This window comes from Pelophylax lessonae (genome assembly GCF_965119305.1).
Source record: "Pelophylax lessonae genome assembly, chromosome: 2".
NCBI lineage: Eukaryota > Metazoa > Chordata > Amphibia > Anura > Ranidae > Pelophylax > Pelophylax lessonae.
In genome coordinates this window covers 561,819,418-561,839,156 of record NC_138769.1, presented here as the reverse complement: position 1 = coordinate 561,839,156, position 19,739 = coordinate 561,819,418, and the positions used below count along the sequence as shown (strand labels likewise).

The 19,739-nt window shown below is 49.5% G+C and overlaps 1 protein-coding gene across 5 annotated transcripts in view; it reads right to left on the bottom strand.

Annotated features, from left to right (window-relative positions):
• The window catches only part of SMARCC2 (SWI/SNF related BAF chromatin remodeling complex subunit C2), a 209,476-nt gene that overhangs the window by 147,373 nt on the left and 42,364 nt on the right, over nt 1-19,739 (bottom strand). For 4 of the 5 annotated variants that reach the window (XM_082245457.1, XM_082245459.1, XM_082245460.1 and 1 more), the window contains exon 7: nt 5,811-5,975. In XM_082245457.1, the coding sequence (XP_082101583.1) occupies nt 5,811-5,975 (165 nt within the window). The remainder of the gene's footprint in view (nt 1-5,810; nt 5,976-19,739) is intronic. The other variant, XM_082245458.1, reaches the window with a different exon arrangement.

Genomic DNA, 19,739 nt, shown 5'->3' with positions numbered 1-19,739 from the left:
TCAGACATCAGCAGTTCCTTATTCGCCACCGCAATTAGAGCGGGGCGCAGCGGGGCCACAGGAGAACTGGGACCCCCCACTAGAGCTGGAGGAAACTTGCTTTCCTGAGAATCCATGGCTCAAGTTATCAGAAAACAACTACAGTGCAAAAAAGATGTACTGTCCCCTTTAATAGCGCTGCGGCGTGCGCAGCCCACCGCTACTGCAACAGTGATGAAAGACCCCCAAAGGAGAAAAGAAACTGAGCCAGAAGCGATATACAGAGAGAAAACTGAGAGTGATAACCTGCAGAGTCCGCAGAGCGTTGCTACCAGTGTCCTTGCTGCTGATGGAATGCTGCTGGAGAGGGCTGGACTAAAGCCAGACCCCGGGAAAATGGCTGCCCCATAGAAATGCATTGGAGGCTACGCCAAAATGGCCGCCGACATGCGGTCAGACCGATCGTTCCACCGCCCACAAAATGGCGGCGGATGGCGCCAAAATGACATGTATAATCGCCCCAGAGGAGCTATACACGTGCGCTCACAGTAAAGATGGCGGACCGCGCAAATCTTTCCCCGCTGCGGTCGCCGCACAAGCACAAACGTCTGCACCCCTAAAATGCACCTAAGGTGACACAGGGAAAGGGACCCCCGGCAAACATACAGATCTGCACAAGCGAACCCCGCAGGGATCGCACAGGGAGTCACACAGGCACAGACATGGGGACACACAGCAACACAGACTGCCACCCCAGACAGAGGCCCCACACAGAAAGTACTTACCTGTACCAGATGGCGTGGGGGAGCCTCTATGCACGGATAAACCTCTGTCCTCTCTGACAGGGAGTGCCGTGAGCCAGGGACATGACGCTGCAGCACCGCAGACGAGTCCTGTGAGGTAGCCACCTCACGGCTGCATCCCTGCAGCGAACAGGGATGGGTCGTTCTTAATGCCAGGGCAAACCATAGCTGAACGCTCAATGGCGGGCTGGGGGTCCATCTGACCCTCTGTGCCCTGGAGAACCAGGGCGGTCAGTCCGAATCCCAGCACCGCATGATCCATCTTCATCCGAAGAGAAGACTAACACTAGAAGCTGACAAAATAAACAGCTAGTAAAGTAAGAGAAAAAAAACTGACATTTTCAAAGAAAATCAAATAAAAGATTTAGGAAGGCTGAGACCGAATCCCCAGCACAAGGTACACCTGACTATTCCTGACGCTAGGCAAAGTAAAACTGAGTTGGGAATGGTGATGCAGGGGGGGTATTGACCAGTGGGACAGCCCCCATGGGTGTGTATATGCTAATGCCTTTTGTCTTTTGACTAAGTCTATATGCCTAGCTATTCCTACGGATAGGAAGTCAATACCCTAATAGTGATGACTTAGAGGAGGCGGCGACTGTCGGAGGACGTAAGAGAAAACTTTTTTTTTTTTTTTTAAAGGGTACTGGCCCTTTAAGCGCACCGCGATCCCCCGCAGTGCGCCGCTATAAAGGACTGAGCAAGCAGACCCCTAAGTAGGAATAAGCTGACAGCTAGAAGTATTCCCCACAAAAAAGGACAGCAGACAAACCCCACAAGTGTTACCACACGCAGCCGATCTCCTCTGCACAGAAAAAGGAAGTGATGTCACCACCAGAGACTGAACTATGACTTCAGGCCAAGGAAAAATGGTTGCCCATAGAAAGTAATGGGAGGCTCCGGGAAAATGGCCGCCGACATGTACTCTGAAAAGAACACACTGCCACACACAAGATGGCGCCGCAAGGCGCCAAAACACACTGCATACACTGCTGTATAAGCGCCCACAGTGAAGCCAACATGCTGCCCACACCTAAAATAGCGGGCCGACGGTTTTTAACACCGCAGTGGTCGCCGCACGTGTCTGCACCTCCAAAACACCACAAGTGACATAGGAGAGGGACCCCCACAAAACATAACAGCTGTGAGAGAGCCCCCGCAGGGACCGGGATCAGGGAGCCCAATAACGCACAGACATGAGGGGATAACACAGACACCCAGGACTGCCAGCCCCAGACAGAGACCCCACACAGAGTGTACTTATCGTACCCGATAGCGTGGGGTGCCTCTCATCGACGGGAAACCTCCCACTCTCAGATGGCGGGGGTGCCATCAGCCAAAAAACGCAGGACGCCAGCAGAGCAAGGGAACCGTGGGGGGACGTCCAGGCGAGGTAGCCACCTCACAGGCTTGCATTCCTAAGGACAGGGATGGGTCGTTTGCGAGGCCAGGGCGAACACATAGCCTGCTAAACGCTCAATGGCAGGCTGGGATTCCATAAGGTCCTCTGTCCTGGGATACCAGGACGACCAGTGCGACTCCCATCTCCGCTACGCCGTCATCATCTTGAAGAAGTGACTAACTAAACGCTGGTAAAATAAACAGCTAGTAGTGCAAAGAAAAAACACATTTTTAGAAATAAAATCAGAAATCAGAAGAAGAAGGCTGAGACTGTAGCCCCAGCACAGGGAGAGCCTATCTCACTCCTAACTAGGCAGAAGACATTGGGATGGCTGATAGCAGGGGGGTATTGGACCAGTGGGACAGCCCCCATAGGTGTGTCTATGCCTAGCTTGCTCCTATGGATAAGAGGTCAATACCCATTGGTGAAGACTGTATGAGTGGGTGGCGACTGTCAGAGGACGTAAGAGAAAAACTGAATGCCTATAGCAGGAAGTGGAAGTATACCCCCTGGGACTGCCCCATAGGCGTGGTAAAGCTTTTTCCTGCCTAGTGTCCTACTCCTGTAGGGGGCAGCATAACCCAATGGTCAAGAAGATTCTGGAGCTGTGTCCATCAATGAACGAAAGAGAAATACTGACTTTAACTTGTAAACAACATGTTTTGAAAATAGGTTTGGTCCTTAAGTGGTTAACTTACCTGGATTTGAACATGATATTCCAATACATAGATCTATATCTGTGATAACTTTTACGGGTAGAAGTGGGCATTGGAGGATTTGGTGGTGTTCCCCGCAGACCTAGTAGACTAAATGTTACCAGTTTAGTCTAAATGTTACCATACTTATTGAAAAATCTTTAATCCATCCTTCCCATTTTCCTGTCTATGGTGGCTTGGATATATTTTGTATATGCTATTTTGAAAAAGTGGATATCAAATGTTGAAGGTCAATGTGCTAACAATGCCTAAATGTCCTATACAGTCACAATAAAATGATTGATGACACTATGCCAGTGATGGATAATTGTCTTAATGTATGTTTATAAATGATTGCAGCATTCTTTAGAGGATCCAAGGCCCTTATGAAGCCGGGTAGCCCGTGAAACGTGTTGGCCAGCACACTGGGTCCCAAGGTCAAGACAGAGACGTATATTTCTGCCATTTGTATGAATATATTTTCAACATGTCTTTTTAAACTTTTATGATACCAATCAAAATTGTAATACTTTTTATATACTTCCTGAGTCTGCGTCTAATATACCCTAGAATGTACACCTTAAGTCCCATTCAATTTTATGGTTATGTGTATTTGTTTATTGGGGACGGTACCTTCTAGGAGTAGATTCAACAGACCAATCTGTCCCCACAATTTATCCAAAAACTGTATAGGAGAGCCTACTGAGGTCTCAGTGGTATAACATTTGATCGAACAGAAGAACAAATTTGCCTAAGAACATGCACAAAATGCCCTTAAAGCGGCTCTTCAGTCATTTGTTCATCTTTCCATCTATTAAATCTTCTGCCCTTGTTGTTTTAACGTTGGCTAGTAAAACAATTTTTTTCTGTCAGCAAATACCTTATACAGCCCACCTCCTCTTTCTTGTCTGGTAATTAGCCTAGGCTAATAACATAATGCACAGCTCTCTCTCTCACTCTAGTGAGAGTTTGCCAGCAAGGGAGGAAGGGGTGAGTCATAGGAGGACCAATGAGAGCTGCAGAGCTGGAGGGAGCAAGATGAGGGTGGAGATAACAGGAGATTGCAGAGATCCCTGAGAAAATATTGAGATAATGGAAACATGCAGGCAAGCAGTGGTGTGAGTGTGTCTGTCTATGTGTGTGTCTATGTGTGTGTGTGTCTCTCGCTCTATATACATATATATATATATATATATATATATATATATATATATATATATATATATATATATGTGTGTGTGTTTGTGTGTGTCTCTGTTTAAATCCAGGAAGTGAACAGGCAGCAGCTTCGGCTGCCCACAGTTAAAATGGCAGCAGTCTGACTTAGTGGAGGGAGATTTCTGCAGCATATTTGGCAGGTACAGAATCTAGGGATATATAAAATAATATGCAAAGTGGTTGGAGGGAAGCTTCAGAATGGAAAATATGTTTTTATTACAAATGATGTGGGCAGACTGCAGTTCCTCCTTAACAACCTTTGAAAGCAAGGTAACTATTCTCGGTGTGTCCCTCTAAAAATGGTTTCATTGTATTAAAAAGGAACCTGACTTCAGAGCTGAGCCTCACCAACTGCCACTCTCCTGTGCAATCAGAGTGCCCTTAAGCCTCGTACACACGCACCGATTGTTGGCCGACCGATCGGCCGTCTTTTGTCCAGTGTTGTTGTGTTGGTTGAAATGTGCTCTAGACTGCACACGAATTTTGTCGGCCAACAACAACCAACTGCAAAAGTGATGTCATGTTCTGGTCTACTTTTCGTGTGTTTTTTCTTCTCTGAGCATGCCCAGTCTTGATTATCACATTTTTGTCGGCTGAAATCTGTACTGACTGAGGAACAATCGGCCCTTCTGCTGACAGCCAACAAAAATTTTATAGCATGCACACTAGATTTTGTTCGGCCGAAAAGTCGCAGTCGGTTGTCGGAAGCATCAACAAGCCGACAATCGGCCGATCGGACGTTGGCCGAAAATTTACGGCCAACAATCGGTGCGTGTGTACGGGGCTTAACTGATAACATAGTCAGGACAGGTGGTGGCAATTGGCAAAGCATAGTCCTTGAAGTCGACCCCTTAGTGACAAAATTTAACTATTTTCAGAGAGACATACAATGAAGGCTTTGTAGCAGGCATCTTGTGGCATCTACTCAGAGGAAGGGCTTTTATGTTTGCTTGAGGCAGTATATATGGTGGCTGAATGGCAAGAATTAAACAGTATTGTAAATTGATTTCTGAATCCTAAACCTGCAAAAGAGCTTGCTGTGCAAAGCAGATCATTTATTTTATTATGAGAAATCCATAATTTGGGGATGATCAGTGGATGTCTACAGAATCATTGAATTTAAATGTATTCACAAAGTAAAAATATTTACAAAATGTTTAAAGATCAAAAAAACGGAAGCAAGAATCAAAAATGCTGCATTAACTTGGCAAGGGAATATCCCCCATTACACAAAAATTCCATGAAGGGAAGCAACCTGCTTCCCTACATCTGCGCCCCCCCCCCCTTATTTTGTTACAAATAACCTTCCTATTTCAATCTCTGCTTATTGAAATTATGTTAACTATCAAAAATTCACTGCTTTCTTGCAATATGGCCAACTGGGAGTGATCCGCATGCTGCACTACCCCAGAAATATTTCCAGCCTGGGAATGCCTCACTGCTTTTCACAGAAACCTGCAGTAAGTTTCAAATCAAATTCAGGCACCCCCTGCAATAGGAGATCCATTTTTGACCAGATACTATCTGAGGCTCTAAAAGGGATACAGACACTGCAGCTTTCCTTTAGAGATTGCCCAGATGACCACAAAGAAGGCAGACTTCCCATTTACAATCAACAATATAATATTGAAAAATCTGACAAACCACCTAGTCTACAGCTTAAACAGTAATGACAGTAAAGGATAAGAAAAGAATAGAGCATAGCAAAGTGACCTCTATAACAGGAGATTGCAGTAATGATCTCACTTCATCAGTCAAAGTCTTGGCTGAGATCTTCTTGCGACGTGCAACAGGGTTACGATCATCATTCACCTCATAATCTTCTTCATTCATCCACTCGTTAAATGAGTCAGTGTCTAGAATCCATTTGGCATGCACCTACACAGTGGGAAAAAAAGTTATGAACAATTTGCTGTCTTACGTTAAATGGAACTCCAGCTAAAACTTCTTTTGTGCTTGCAATAGAATGGGTAAAGCATATTATCTCTGTCAAGTTTTTACCTGTGTCTGGGTCCCTACTGAAATTTCTATTTACTTTATCTCCCAGTGACCACTGACAATGGGAGGGAAGGAATCTCCCTGATAGCAGCACTGAAACTGAAAGAAATCTCCCTGACCCCAGCACACCAAGAGAAAGGAATTAGCTGGAGAACAGCACAGCAAAAGAAAGAAATCACCTTGACACCAGCACAGCAATAGAAAGAAATCTCTCTGACCCCAGCACAGCAAGAGAAATGAATCACCTTGCCAATAGCACAGTAATGGAAAGAAATCTCCCTGACACCAGAATAGCAAGAGGAAAATTACCTTGCCACCAGCACAGCAACAGAAAGAAATCACCCTGACCCCAGCACAGAAAGAGAAATTAATTACCTTGGCACCAGCACAGCAAGGGAAAGTAATCTCCCTGAAACCAACACAGCAGTGGAATGGACTCTCCCTGAAACCAACACAGCAGTGGAATGGACTCTCCCTGAAACCAGCACAGCAATGGAAGCGGCTCTCCTATAAACCAGCACAGCAAGATAAACTCCCTGATACCAACGCTTTAAAGTAGAAGTCCACCCTAACACTAAAATTCCTGCATTTACAGACATCCATGATCTAACACTAACTGATCTAACCCTGTAAAGAATAAATCAGTATACATAATTTTTTTAAGCTGATTCGACCTGATCCCATGCTGAGCTATCATCTGCGGCTTCACTGTGGAGACAACGGAAGCCCCATAGTAAGTTTTTGGGTGATGTCACTTCCCATTCATTTTACAGCCGTTGTTGGCCTTGTCCTCTGCAGAGCTTCTGCTGCTGGAGACCGGGTCAGATTCAAAAAAGGTATGTATACTGGTTTCTTTAAAGGGCTAGATAGATTAGTCTTTAGGTCGTGGCTGTCTATAGATGCAGGGATTTTAGTGTTAGGGTGGACTTACACTTTAAGTAAAAGGAACCTTCCTAAGAGCAGCACAGCAAGGGAAAGGAATCTCCTTGACACCAGCAGAGCAAGTGGAGGGAAACTTCCTGACACCAGCAGAGCAAGTGGAGGGAAACTTCCTGACACCAGCAGAGCAAGTGGAGGGAAACTTCCTGACACCAGCAGAACAAGTGGAGGGAATCTTCCTGACACCAGCACGTCAAGGGAAAGGAATCTCCCTAAGGCTCCATGCACACTGGCTTAAAAATCACTGCTTCTACAGGAGTATTGTGTTCTGCCTGCAGAAGAAGCTCAATGTTATTTATGTGTTCATGCACATTAGGACGGTTACAGGCATATTTTGGGCTCAACATTTAGAGGCAGGAAAAAAAACGTTTCTAGTTTTGTGTCGCTTCTGGTTGGAGCTTTCTAGCAGAAACACGCAAAATTCTCTAAACTTTGTACAAAAAATGCTCTATATGAGCGTTTTTTTCTGCCAAGGGAACTGGCATTTTTTTAAGCCCAGTGTGCATGGAGCCTTACACTAGCACAGCAAGGGAAGAGAATCTGTCTGACACCAGCACAGCATAGGAAGAGAATCTCTTGGCCCCTAGCACAACCAAAAGACGGAATCTCCCTACCACCAGAACAGCAAGGGAAAGGAATATCCCTTACACAAGCAAAACTGGGGTAGAGAATCTTTTGATATTAGAACAACAAGGGATTAGAAACTCCCACCTACCTAACCATTGAATGCTGCTCCCTCGCAAATGCTACCATCACCCTCTGGCTCTATTCTACACTCAAAATCACATCTTCAATTGCTTCTGGCAATCTTCTGGCATCTCCAACAATCCAAAACATGCACTAGTCACCACCATCCTTATAAAGCCCTCACTGGACCCCACTAATCTTAACAGCCTACACTCCATTTCCTTACTCCCCTTTTCCTCCAAACTCCTTGAATATCTGGTCTACAACCGACTGAGCGACCATCTGACTGAGAACAAACTTCCTGATTCCCTTCAGTCCGGATTTTGCCCTCAACACTCCACAGAAACTGCTCTTCTTAAACTCACAAATGACCTACTAACAGCTAAAACCAATGGACACTATTCTGTACCACTTCTCCTGGAACTCTCTGCTGCCTTTGACACAGTGGACCACTCACTCCTCAAAAAACTCCACTCCTTTGGTTTCCATGACTGTACTCTTCGCTGGTTCTCATCCTACCAATCCCACCGCACCTTCACTGTCACTTACAATTCTACTTCCTCCTTCCCTCTTCCTTTCTCAGTTGGCGTCCCCCAAGGTTCTGTTCTTTGACCTCTTCTATTCAGTGGGGTATTTAGGTTTTGTGCTGCCCTAGGCCTGACTGAACTTGTGCACCCCCTAATTTAAATATGGGGGTGCCTCGCCTCCAAGACATCTCCAGAGCTTTTATCATCTTTTGGAATCTGTCCACTTTCAGATGATCCCTGAAAATGTATCTCTTCAGAGAAGCCTATCCAGCCCACACCTAAGAATTGTACATTTATTTTCTCCATCAGCCAATCCTCACATTTATTACCTTGTGTATCTCTTGACCCTCCCTTTTAGATTGTAAGCTCTAACCTTCAGGGCTCTCTGATTCCAACTGTATTAAAATGTATTGTAATTGTACTATCTGCCTTTTTGTATACATTCGCTTATTGTACCATAAAGGTGTATCCTCATGTATCAGAGGAAAATTCATTTTTGCTGTAGCCAAATCCCAAATCCTTTTATACTAAAAGAGGATACCAGAATGGTTCGAAACACAAGAGGATCTGCAGTATATAACAAAAAGGATGAGGAAAATGGGACTCAGAGCTCTGGCAGACCAAGGCTCCATATCGCATCCTGTCATATTTATCAAAATGATACAGATGGTATGGATGAGCTGCCAAGTAGTATAATCCCAGGTCAGGAACCGCCAATCCACCCAGTGTTGTGGGGTTCTTTAAGGCTTTCTCGGACAATTTGTGCCTACTAGTACCCCAGATGAATGACTTCAGTAGTTTATCCATAATTTTAAAATATTTTAATGGTATATACACCAGGGAATGCCATAGAACGTATAAAATCTTTGGCAATAACGGAATTTTTAAAAAATCTTACCGTAAAATGCCTGAATATCGTGTCTTCGGCGATATGAATATCGCCCATACCTGCAGAACGATAGTCGATATCACATCGACTATCGTTCAGCCCTAGTCTGGGCCCACCAGAATCACCAACTTCGGTTCCGAGACTAACCTGCAAAGGAACCTGGCCAACAACCGAAGAGGAAAAAAGGCAGAAATCAGGCGATACTGATTCCAAGGCACCACCAGCGCATCCAAGGCGACCGCCAGAGGATCGCGCGTTCATGCCACGAACCTTCCCACCTTGTTGGTTAGCCGAGAGGCGACCAGATCCTCATCCGGGGATCCCCAGCTCACACACATCATCTGAAAAACCTCCGGGTGTAGGGACCATTCTCCCTGGTCCAGGGTCTGGCGGCTCAGATAATTGGCCTGCCAATGATCCATACCCGGAATGTGAACTGCCGAAATCGCCGGGACGTGCGTCTCGGCCCAAGACAGAATTCTGGTTACTTCCTGGGCCGCCTCTGGTCACTTCCTGGGCCGCCCGGGCACTCCTGGTGCCCCCTTGACAATTTAATGTAAGCCACCGCAGTGGCGTTGTCCGTCTGGACCCGCACAGGGTGGCCCCGAAGATGAGCCAACCAACAGAGCAAGCATAATCTGATCGCTCGCAATTCCAAAATGTTCATCGGCAGGGAGGATTCCTCCTCCGACCAAGTGCCCTGGGCAGACAGAATGCCCAGAATGCCACCCCAGCCTGACAGGCCGGCATCCGTGGTGATCACAGTCCACAACAATGGGCGGAAGGAGTTTTCCTCCGTCAGAGTCGGGGACAGGAGCCACCAGAGAAGATCCTCTCTGACTTGGTGACTCAGAAATATCCTCCTTTCCAAGGAATGAGGATGCCTGTCCCACCTGGCCAAGATCTCCGCTTGAAGAGATCGCGTGTGGAACTGTGCAAAAGGTATCGCTGCGAAGGCTGACACCATCAACCCCAGGGACCGCATGCAGGCCCTGAGCGATGAGGATTCCTTGTCCCGAAGGGACCTGACCTCGTCCTGTAGAGCCCGGGGCATGTCCTCCGGCAGGAACCTGTACTTGGGCAGAGTCCAGGACCATTCCCAGATAAGGGAGACGAAGAGAAGGAGACAAGGTCGACTTCTGAACGTTGATGATCCATCCGAACTCCCGGAGCGTCTGAACGGTAGTTGACAGATCGCGAAAGAGACTCGGGCTGGCACTCGATCATAACAGGAGATCGTCCAGACATCCCAAGACCGCAATCCCATGCGCCCGCAACAGGGCCAGAACAGGAGCCAGCACTTTAGGAAACACCCTTGGAGCCGAGGCGAGACCGAAAAGGTAACGCCACAAACTGATAGTGATCCTCCGTGATTGCAAATCGAAGGAACCTCTGAAGACCCGCGAATATAGGGATGTGTAAATACGCATCCTCGAGGTCGGTGGAAGCCAGGAAATCTCCTGGACTTAAGGAGGCCACCACCGAAATGAGGGATTCCATGCGGAACTTTTTTAACCCGCACGAAGCGGTTCAGAGCTTTCAAGTCCAGAAATGGACGTACCTTGCCCTCCTTACTGGGCCCAGTGAACAGATTCAAGCAAAAACCCCGAAACCTGTCCCGATGAGGCACCCGGACGATCACCCCCTGGGCGAGGAGATCCTGAACCGCCCGATGAAGATCGTGTAACCGAGCTGGGGTCAAATGAAGATTTGAGGGAAAGAATCTGTCCGCTGGCCGCAAAAGGAATTCGATCTTGTATCCTGATCGAATGATTTCCTGAACCCACCTGTCCGGAACCCGGAGCAGCCAAAGGTCTAGGAAACCGCGCAGACGTCCCCCCACCCCTGCAATGGGTGAGGGCGCCCCTGCAGGTGGAGGCGGAAGGACCCGCCGGGCCGGCATGGGTGGATTTTAGCTTGCCCACCCAGGGCTTCCTCTGACCACCCTGGCCCTTATAGGGTTTCCCCTTGACCTGTGCCTTGAAGGCACGAAAGGACCCCTGATTTGGTTTAAAGGAAGGGCCCCGCTTACCGTGGAAAAACTTACCCCTGGGGTTCTAGGGCAGCAGAGTGCTTCTGCCCACAGTGCCCCCTTTAACCAACTCGTCCAGGGAATCCCCAAAAAAACAATTCCCCTCATAAGGGATGTCAGACACTGTCTTCCTGGAGTCTTGTCAGCCGACCAGCTCGTCAGCCACACTAAACGATGGAGCAGCACCGTGACACCAGACAGCCGAGCTGCTAGAGGAGCCTCCTCCAAGGCCGCGTCACACAGGCACAAAAAACCTGCCAGACGCATCTGCTCCACCATCTCCACAGTAGTCGGAGGGGCGGAATCCGCCTCCAGTGTGTTTGAGCACTGAATACCGGAGAATCCTCCGAGGGCATGAGAGTGGCCTTGTTTAACCTAGACACCGTATGATCCACTTTAGGGGACACGGTCCATCGCAAATCCGTAGGAGACGCAAAAGGGCAACGGAATTGAAACCGTTTTGGTACCACAAGAGGGCGCATTAAATTACGCCATTGTTCGTTCACCGTCACATGAAACTCAGCGGGACAAGGAAACACCCGGGCCGCAGTTCGGGTTCTGCGAGTCCCAAAAGGAAGACTGCTTACCCTGTGGGTTGGGCTCATCCTCTAAATGTAGTGTCTCTTCAAAAGAAGCAAAAAAAGCGCAGACACAGCAGCGCGTTCTTTAGCTGCTTCAGGAGAAAGATCATTCTTCTCCTCCCCCTCCACCTCCACATCAGCATGAAAGGACTGAGACCCCTCAGGGGGTAAACTGTCCAGGGCAACCATATCAGACTCAGAATCAGAGGATAATGAAATCCTAGCTCTTTTCCTAGAACCCCGCTCTGACATCAATAAATCCACCTTTGACGCTAAAGTCGCAAATGCAGCAGCAAGAGAATATGAAGATTCAGGAGTACCTGAAAACATTCACTAAGGCTGGGGGGAATATGAAGTCCTGGGACTCCATGAGAAAACATACTATGGCGCTGGCCCTTTAAGACGCGATCGCGGCGACCCACCGCAATGCACCGCAATGCACCGCAATAGGGATCCCACTAAGGTACCCCCCTGAGATGGGAAAAGCCTGAAAACAGAAGAATAAGCCCCAACACAGAGAACTTTGCGGCCAAAGGAGGCATCAGCTGACGCCAGAATATCAAGTTTATTAAATTTGGAAAATGTGTGCACTGACGACCAGGTCGCAGCCTTGCACAGCTGGCCCACCGAAGCCTGATGTCGGAAGGCCCATGACGCACTCACCGCTCTGGTAGAGTGCGCCTTGATAGGGAAGGGCGGAACTTGTTCCTTAATCGAATAGGCCTGTACAATCGTCTGTCTAATCCATTTTGAAATGGTCGTCGCAGACGCAGCCATACCCTTCCGAGGTCCCTCAGGAAGGACAAAAAGAGAATCCGACTTCCAAAAGGATTCAGTGGACGACAGGTAAACCCTGATCGCCTGGACAACATCCAAGGAATGTAAGGCAAACTCCTTAGGATGTTTAGGATTTGCACAAAGCGAAGGCAAAACAATGTCCTCATTAAAGTGAAAATCAGAAACCACCTTAGGAAGGAAGGACTGGTTAGGTCTCAAGACCATCTTATCCCTATGAACCACCAGGTAAGGGGAGCCGCAAGACAAGGCCGCCAACTCCGACACTCTGCGGGCAGAAGTGATCGCCACTAGAAAAGCAACCTTTTCGACAGCAGAGGCAAAGAAATTTCCCTGATGTTTTCAAAGGGAGGATGTTGCAAAATGGACAGAACCAAGTTCAAGTCCCAAGGAGGTAGAGGCGCCCTCCGAGGTGGGGCCAAATGACGCACACCTTGAATAAAGGTGCGAATCAAAGAGTTAGACGCCAAGGGGCGCTGGAAAAGGACGGCCAGTGCAGACAACTAGCCCTTAATCGTGATCAAGCAAGGCACTGGTCCACACCAGTTTGTAGGAAGGCTAACACGCTCGCCACCGAGTAGGAATGAGGAAGGAAGCCCCTGGATTCACACCAGGCAAAATAAGCCTTCCAGGTACGGTAATAGATCTTACCAGACAAGGCTTTCCTAGCCTTGAGCAGAGTAGGAATGACCTCTGGAGAGCGACCCCTGTCTCTCAGGACCTGGCTTTCAACAGCCACACCGTTAAAGCCAGCGACTGTACAGCAGGATGGAAGATCGGTCCCTGAGACAGTAGATCGTCTCGTACCGGCAGCAGTCATGGAGGCTCGACGGCCTGTTGAATGATGTCCGCGTACCAAGACCGGCGCGGCCAGTCCGGGGCCACCAGAATTACCAACTTCGGTTCCGAGACCAACCTGCGAAGGAACCTGGACAACCAGGCATAAATCAGGCGATACCGATGCCAAGGCACCACCAGCGCATCCGAGGCGTCTACCAGAGGATCGCACGTTCTTGCCACGAACCTTCCCATCTTGTTGTTTAGCCGGGACGCAAAAAGATCAACATCCGGGGATCCCCATCTTGCACACAGCATTTGAAACACCCCTGGGTGCAGGGACCATTCCCCCTGGTTCAGGGTCCGACGGCTCAGATAATCGGCCTGCCAGTTCTCCACACCCGGGATGTGAACTGCCGAAATCGCCGGGACGTGAGTCTCGGCCCAAGACAGAATACTGGTCACTTCCTGGGCCGCCCGGGCACTTCTCGTGCCCCCTTGGTGATTGATGTAAGCCACCGCAGTGGCATTGTCCTTCTGCACCCGTACAGGACGGCCCTAAAGACGATCCGACCAATGGAGCAGGCACAGCCTGATCGCTCTCAATTCCAAGATGTTTATCGGCAGGGAGGATTCCTCCACCGACCAAGTGCCCTGGGCCGACAGGTTGCCCAGAACGCCACCCCAGCCTCGACAGGCTGGCATCCGTGGTAATCACCGTCCACAGCAACGGCCGGAAGAATTTTCCTTCCGCCACGGCCGGGGACTGGAGCCACCACAGAAGATCCACTCTGGTTTGGCGACTCAGAGACACCCCCAGGTCCAATGACTGAGGGCACCTGTCCCATCTGGCCAGTATCTCCGCTTGGAGAGACCGTGTGTGAAACTGTGCAAACGGTATCGCCTCGAAGGCTGACACCATCAACCCCAGGGACCGCATACAGGTCCTGAGTGACGAGGACTCACTGTCCCTGAGGGACCTGACCTCGTCCTGTAGCGTCCGGAGTTTGTCCTCCGGCAGAAAAACCTTCACTTGGGCGGAGTCCAGGACCATCTCCAAATATGGGAGACGAACCGAAGGAGACAAAGTCGACTTCTGAACGTTGATGGTCCATCCGAACTCCTGGAGCATCTGAACCGTAGTGGACAGATCGCGCAGCAGGCTCGGGCCGGCACTCGATCTTAACCGGATATCATCCAGATATCCCAAGACGGCAATACCCTGTGCTCGTAACAGGCCCAGAACAGGAGCCAGCACTTTGGTAAACACCCTGGGAGCCGAAGCAAGACCGAAAGGTAACACCACAAACTGATAGTGTTCCTCCGCGATAGCGAATCGGAGGTACCTCTGATGACCCTCGAATATGGGGATGCGTAAATACGCATCCTTTAGGTCGATAGAAGCCAGGAAATCTCCCGGGCTCAGGGAGGCCACCACCGAGCGGAGTGATTCCATACAGAACTTTTTGAACACGCACAAAGCGGTTCAGAGCTTTCAAGTCCAGAATCGGACGCACCTTGCCCTCCTTTCTGGGCACAGTGAACAGATTCGAGTAAAACCCCTGAAATCTGTCCCCATGTGGCACCGGGACTACCAGCCCCTGGGCGAGAAGATCCTGAACCGCCCGATGAAGATCTTGCAACCGATCTGGGGTCAAATGAAGATTTGAAGGAAAGAATCTGTCCGCTGGTCGCGAAAGGAATTCGATCTTGTATCCTGATCGAATGATTTCCTGAACCCACCTGTCCGGAATCTGGAGCAGCCAAGGTTCGAGAAAACCACGCAGACGTCCCCCCACCCCTGGAATGGGTGAGGGCGCCCCTTCAGGCAGTGGCAGACTGGGCCGCCGCTCCAGCCTGGGCGGCTTTTGGCTTGCCCGCCCAGGGCTTCCTCTGGCCACCGTGGCCCTTGAAGGGTTTCCCCTTTTCTTGTGCTTTGAAGGCACGAAAGGATCCCTGGTTCGGTTTAAAGGAAGGGCCCCGCTTACCGCGGAAGAACTTACCCGTAGGATTCTGGGGCAGCAGAGTGCTCTTGCCCCCAGTGACTCCTTTAACCAATTCGTCCAGGGATTCCCCAAAAAGATGAATCCCCGCATAAGGGATGTCGGACACCGTTTTCCTGGAAGTCTGGTCAGCCGACCAGCTCTTTAGCCAAATCAATCGACGGTTAAGTACCGCGACACCAGACAAGCGCGCCGCTAACGGGGCCTCATCCAAGGCCACGTCACACAAATACATAACCGCTTGATGAATCTGGTCCACCATCTCCAAAGTAGCAGGAGGAGCAGAGTCAGCCATGAGGGTGCGCCTGAGCACCCTGGTCCAGTCAGCCACAGCCTGAGACACCATGACGGAAGCAAAAATAGGTTTCAGTATGGAACCCGCCACCATATAGGCATGGCGGGCAAGGGATTCCAGCCTCCTATCCATAGGGTCCCTAAACACCGGAGAATCCTCGGTGGGTACCAGAGTGGCCCTGTTCAATCTGGACACAGTGTGATCCACTTTAGGAGCCACAGACCAGCGCGAATCCGTAGGAGACGCAAAGGGGTAACGGAGTTGAAACCGTTTTGGCACCACAAAATTGCGCTTCAAATTGCGCCATTGTTCATTCACCGTCTCGTGAAACTCAGCAGGGCAAGGAAACACCTGCGCCGCCTTTCGGGATCTGCGGGTACCAAAAGAGGACCGCTTGCCCGGAGGATTGGGCTCATCCTCTAAATGTAGTGTATCTTTTACAGCAGTAATCAGCGCAGCCATAGCTGCGTGTTCTCCGGCCGTCCCAGGGGGGGAATCATCCCCCTCCTTATCCTCCGCCTCCCCTTCAGACTGGGAGGAATGAGACACTTCAAGGGGCACACTATCTACGGCAACTATATCAGACTCAGAATCAGAGGAGTGAGAAAACCTAGGCCTTTTCCTAGAATCCCGTTCAGCCATCAAAAGATCCACTTTGGACGCTAAAGTCGCAAGTGCAGCAGTCAGTGCAGAAGATTCAGATTTGCTGTCCTGGGACTCCATAAAGAAAACATTTTTATGGTGCTGGCCCTTTAAGTCGCACGGTGATCCCACGCAGTACACCGCTATGAAGGACTATACTGATAGACCCCGCAGTTAGGAATAAAACTGATAGCCAGAAATATTCCCCACAAAACAGCAAAGACAGACCCCCACAAGTGTTACCACGCTTGTCTGACAAACTCCTCTGCATGAAAAAGGAAGTGATGTCACACCGCATGAGGCTGAACAGGACTCAGGCTACGGGAAAATGGTTGCCCATAGAAAGCAATGGGAGGCTCCGGGAAAATGGCCGCCAACATGTGTACAGAAGAAAACACATTGCCACACACAAGATGGCGCCCGAAGGCGCCAAAACACACTACATACATAGCTGAAGAAGTGCCCATAGTGAAGCCAAGCAGCTGCCTACATCTAAAATGGCGGACCCGCGGTTTTTAACCCCGCAGCAGGCTGCCGCACATGTCTGCACCCAAACACACCACAAATAGTGGCACTCAGGGAAGGGACCCCCACAACCCCCCACATAGCGTCCCAGACGCGGTAGAGCCCCCGCAGGGACCGGGAGTAAGGCGAGCCCCGAACGCACAGACATGAGGGGATACCACAGACACATCAGACTGCCAGCCCCACACAGAATGTACTTACTGTACCCGATGGCGTGGGCGCCTCTCATCGACAGGAAGCCTCCCACCCAAGGCGGTGCGGTGCCATCAGCCAAAAACGCAGGACGCTAGCAACGCACGGAACCGCGGTTGAGACGTCCCAGCGAGGTGACCACCTCGCGGGCTTTCATCCCTGAGGACAGGGACAGGTCGTTTGCAGGGCGTACGCATAGCCTGCTAAACGCCCGATGGCGGGCTGGGATTCCATAAGGACCTCTGTCCTGGAGCACCAGGACGACCAGTGCAACTCCCAGCTCTGCAACGCCGTCATCATCCAAAGATCCGACTAACTAAACGCTGACAAATAAACAGCTAGTAGTACAACACTTGCAGAAAAGAAAAATCATAACACAGAAGAAAGGCTGAGACCGTAGCCCCAGCACAGGGAAACCTATCTTACTCCTAACTAGGCAGAAGACAAACTGAGTTGGGATGGCTGATAGCAGGGGGGTATTGGACCAGTGGGACAGCCCCCGTAGGTGTGTCTATGTAAATCACTTTGTTTTTAACAAGTCTTATGCCTAGCTTGCTCCTATGGATAAGAGGTCAATACCCATTGGTGAAGACTGAATTAGTGGGCGGCGACTGTCAGAGGAAGTAAGAGAAAAATGGATTTTTGTAAAATCTTACCGTAAAATCCTTTTCTCTTAAGCTCATTGACAGACGTAGTCCTCGTTGATACTAACAACTCGGGTTATGCTGCCCTCTACAGGAGTAGGACTAGACAGGAAAGAAAACATTCTGGCCACACCTTAGGGGCAGTCCCAGAGGGTATATCCTCTCTCTCTCTGCTACAGCAAATCAGTTATGTCACAAAGCAGTGTTTAGAGAATTTAACCCAACCCAACTCAAAACAGAGGGGCGGGTACTACGCCTGTCAATGAGCTTAAGAGAAAAGGATTTTACGGTAAGATTTTACAAAAATCCATTTTTCTCTGTCGCTCATTGACAGACGTAGTCCTCGTTGATACTAACAACTCGGGACGTCCCAAAGCAGTACCACAAATGAGGGGTGGGAAAATGGAAATCAAAAATCCAATCTAGAAGGCCCAACCGGTGCCAACTAGAAGTTCTCAAGGCTCATCAATCAAAGATGAGACTCAACAGAAATTCCAACAGAAAAAAAACCCTCGAGGTAGACCACCGGTCTCCTCAAATTGCGGCCTGCAAAACCTTGCGGCCAAATGAGGCATCCGCCGATGCCATCACATCAATTTTATAAAATTTTGTAAAGGTATGTACCGACGACCAGGTGGCCGCCTTACATACCTGGACCACTGACGCCTGATGGCGGAAGGCCCAGGAAATACTGAGCGCTCGAGTGGAGTGCGCCTTAACAGGGAACGGAGGATTCCGACCCCTAATAGAATAAGCCTGTACCACCGTCTGTCTAATCCATTTGGAGATAGTCGCGGCAGATGCAGGCAACCCCTTTCTGGGGCCATCCGTGATCACAAAAAGTGAATCCGTTTTACGGAACGATTCCGTAGCCTTCAGGTATACCCTGTTTGCCCGAACCACATCCAAGGAATGCAACGCATGTTCCCGATGATGATTGGGCTGAGGACACAAGGAAGGTAGCACAATATCTTCATTCAGATGAAAGTCTGAAACCACCTTTGGAAGAAAGGATGGCTTCGGATGAAGAACTACCTTATCCCTATGAACCACTAAATATGGGGACTGGCATGATAATGCAGCCAGTTCTGACACCCTGCGTGCAGAAGTGATAGCCACCAAGAAGGCCACCTTCTGGGATAAAGTAAGCAAGGGAATATCCCTGATGTTTTCAAAGGGAGGTTTCTGCAGAACCGACAAAACCAAATTAAGATCCCAGGGCGGTAAGGGCGCACGGACTGGTGGAGCCAGGTGCCGCACCCCCTGAATGAAATTCCGCACCAAGGAATGAGTAGCCAAGGGCTTCTGAAAGAAGGTTGCTAATGCTGAAACCTGACCCTTGATGGTGCTCAAAGATAGTTTCTGCTCAACCCCCTTTTGCAGAAAAGCCAATATTCGGGTCACCGAATAGGTACGTGGAGGAAATCCCAAAGATTCGCACCACGCTATATAAGTCTTCCATGTGCGATAATAGACCTTGCTGGAAGTCGCTTTCCTTGCCTTAATTAGAGTAGGAATAACTGAAGCTGACAACCCTCTGTCCTTCAGTACCTGGGTCTCAATGGCCAGGCCATTAAAACCAGCGACTGTAAAGCACAATGGAAGATCGGTCCTTGAGACCGCAGACCCTCCCTGAGAGGAAGTTCCCAAGGAGCGTTCGCGACTAGCATGTCCAAGTCGGCCTGACCAGCTTGACGAGGCTAGCTTAGAATTTCCAGGATAACTGGAGTTCCCTCCATCTCCATCCTGCGGAGAAATCTCAGCAGCAATCTGAGAGGAGGGAATACCTCTAATAGCTGACACTGCCTTAACAGGCCATTCAGCGCGTCTGCTGCGTCCGCTGGAGGATCGTGGGCGCGCGTTACCAATCTCCGCGCCTCCGGGATGCTCTGAAGAAGACACAGATGGTGAAATCCTTGGTGATTGACCTAAGTCATCACCCTGATATTGCCTGACTGGATCCGAACCAGGCTGCCCTAGAGCTACCTGGCCCAGGCAATCCGACAAAGTCTGATCGTTCTCTGTTCCCACACATTTATCCGACACCTGATTCCTATCAGGAGTGATGATTTCTCCTGGTTGAACATTGGAGACCGAAGTCATCCGGCTAGAGGCT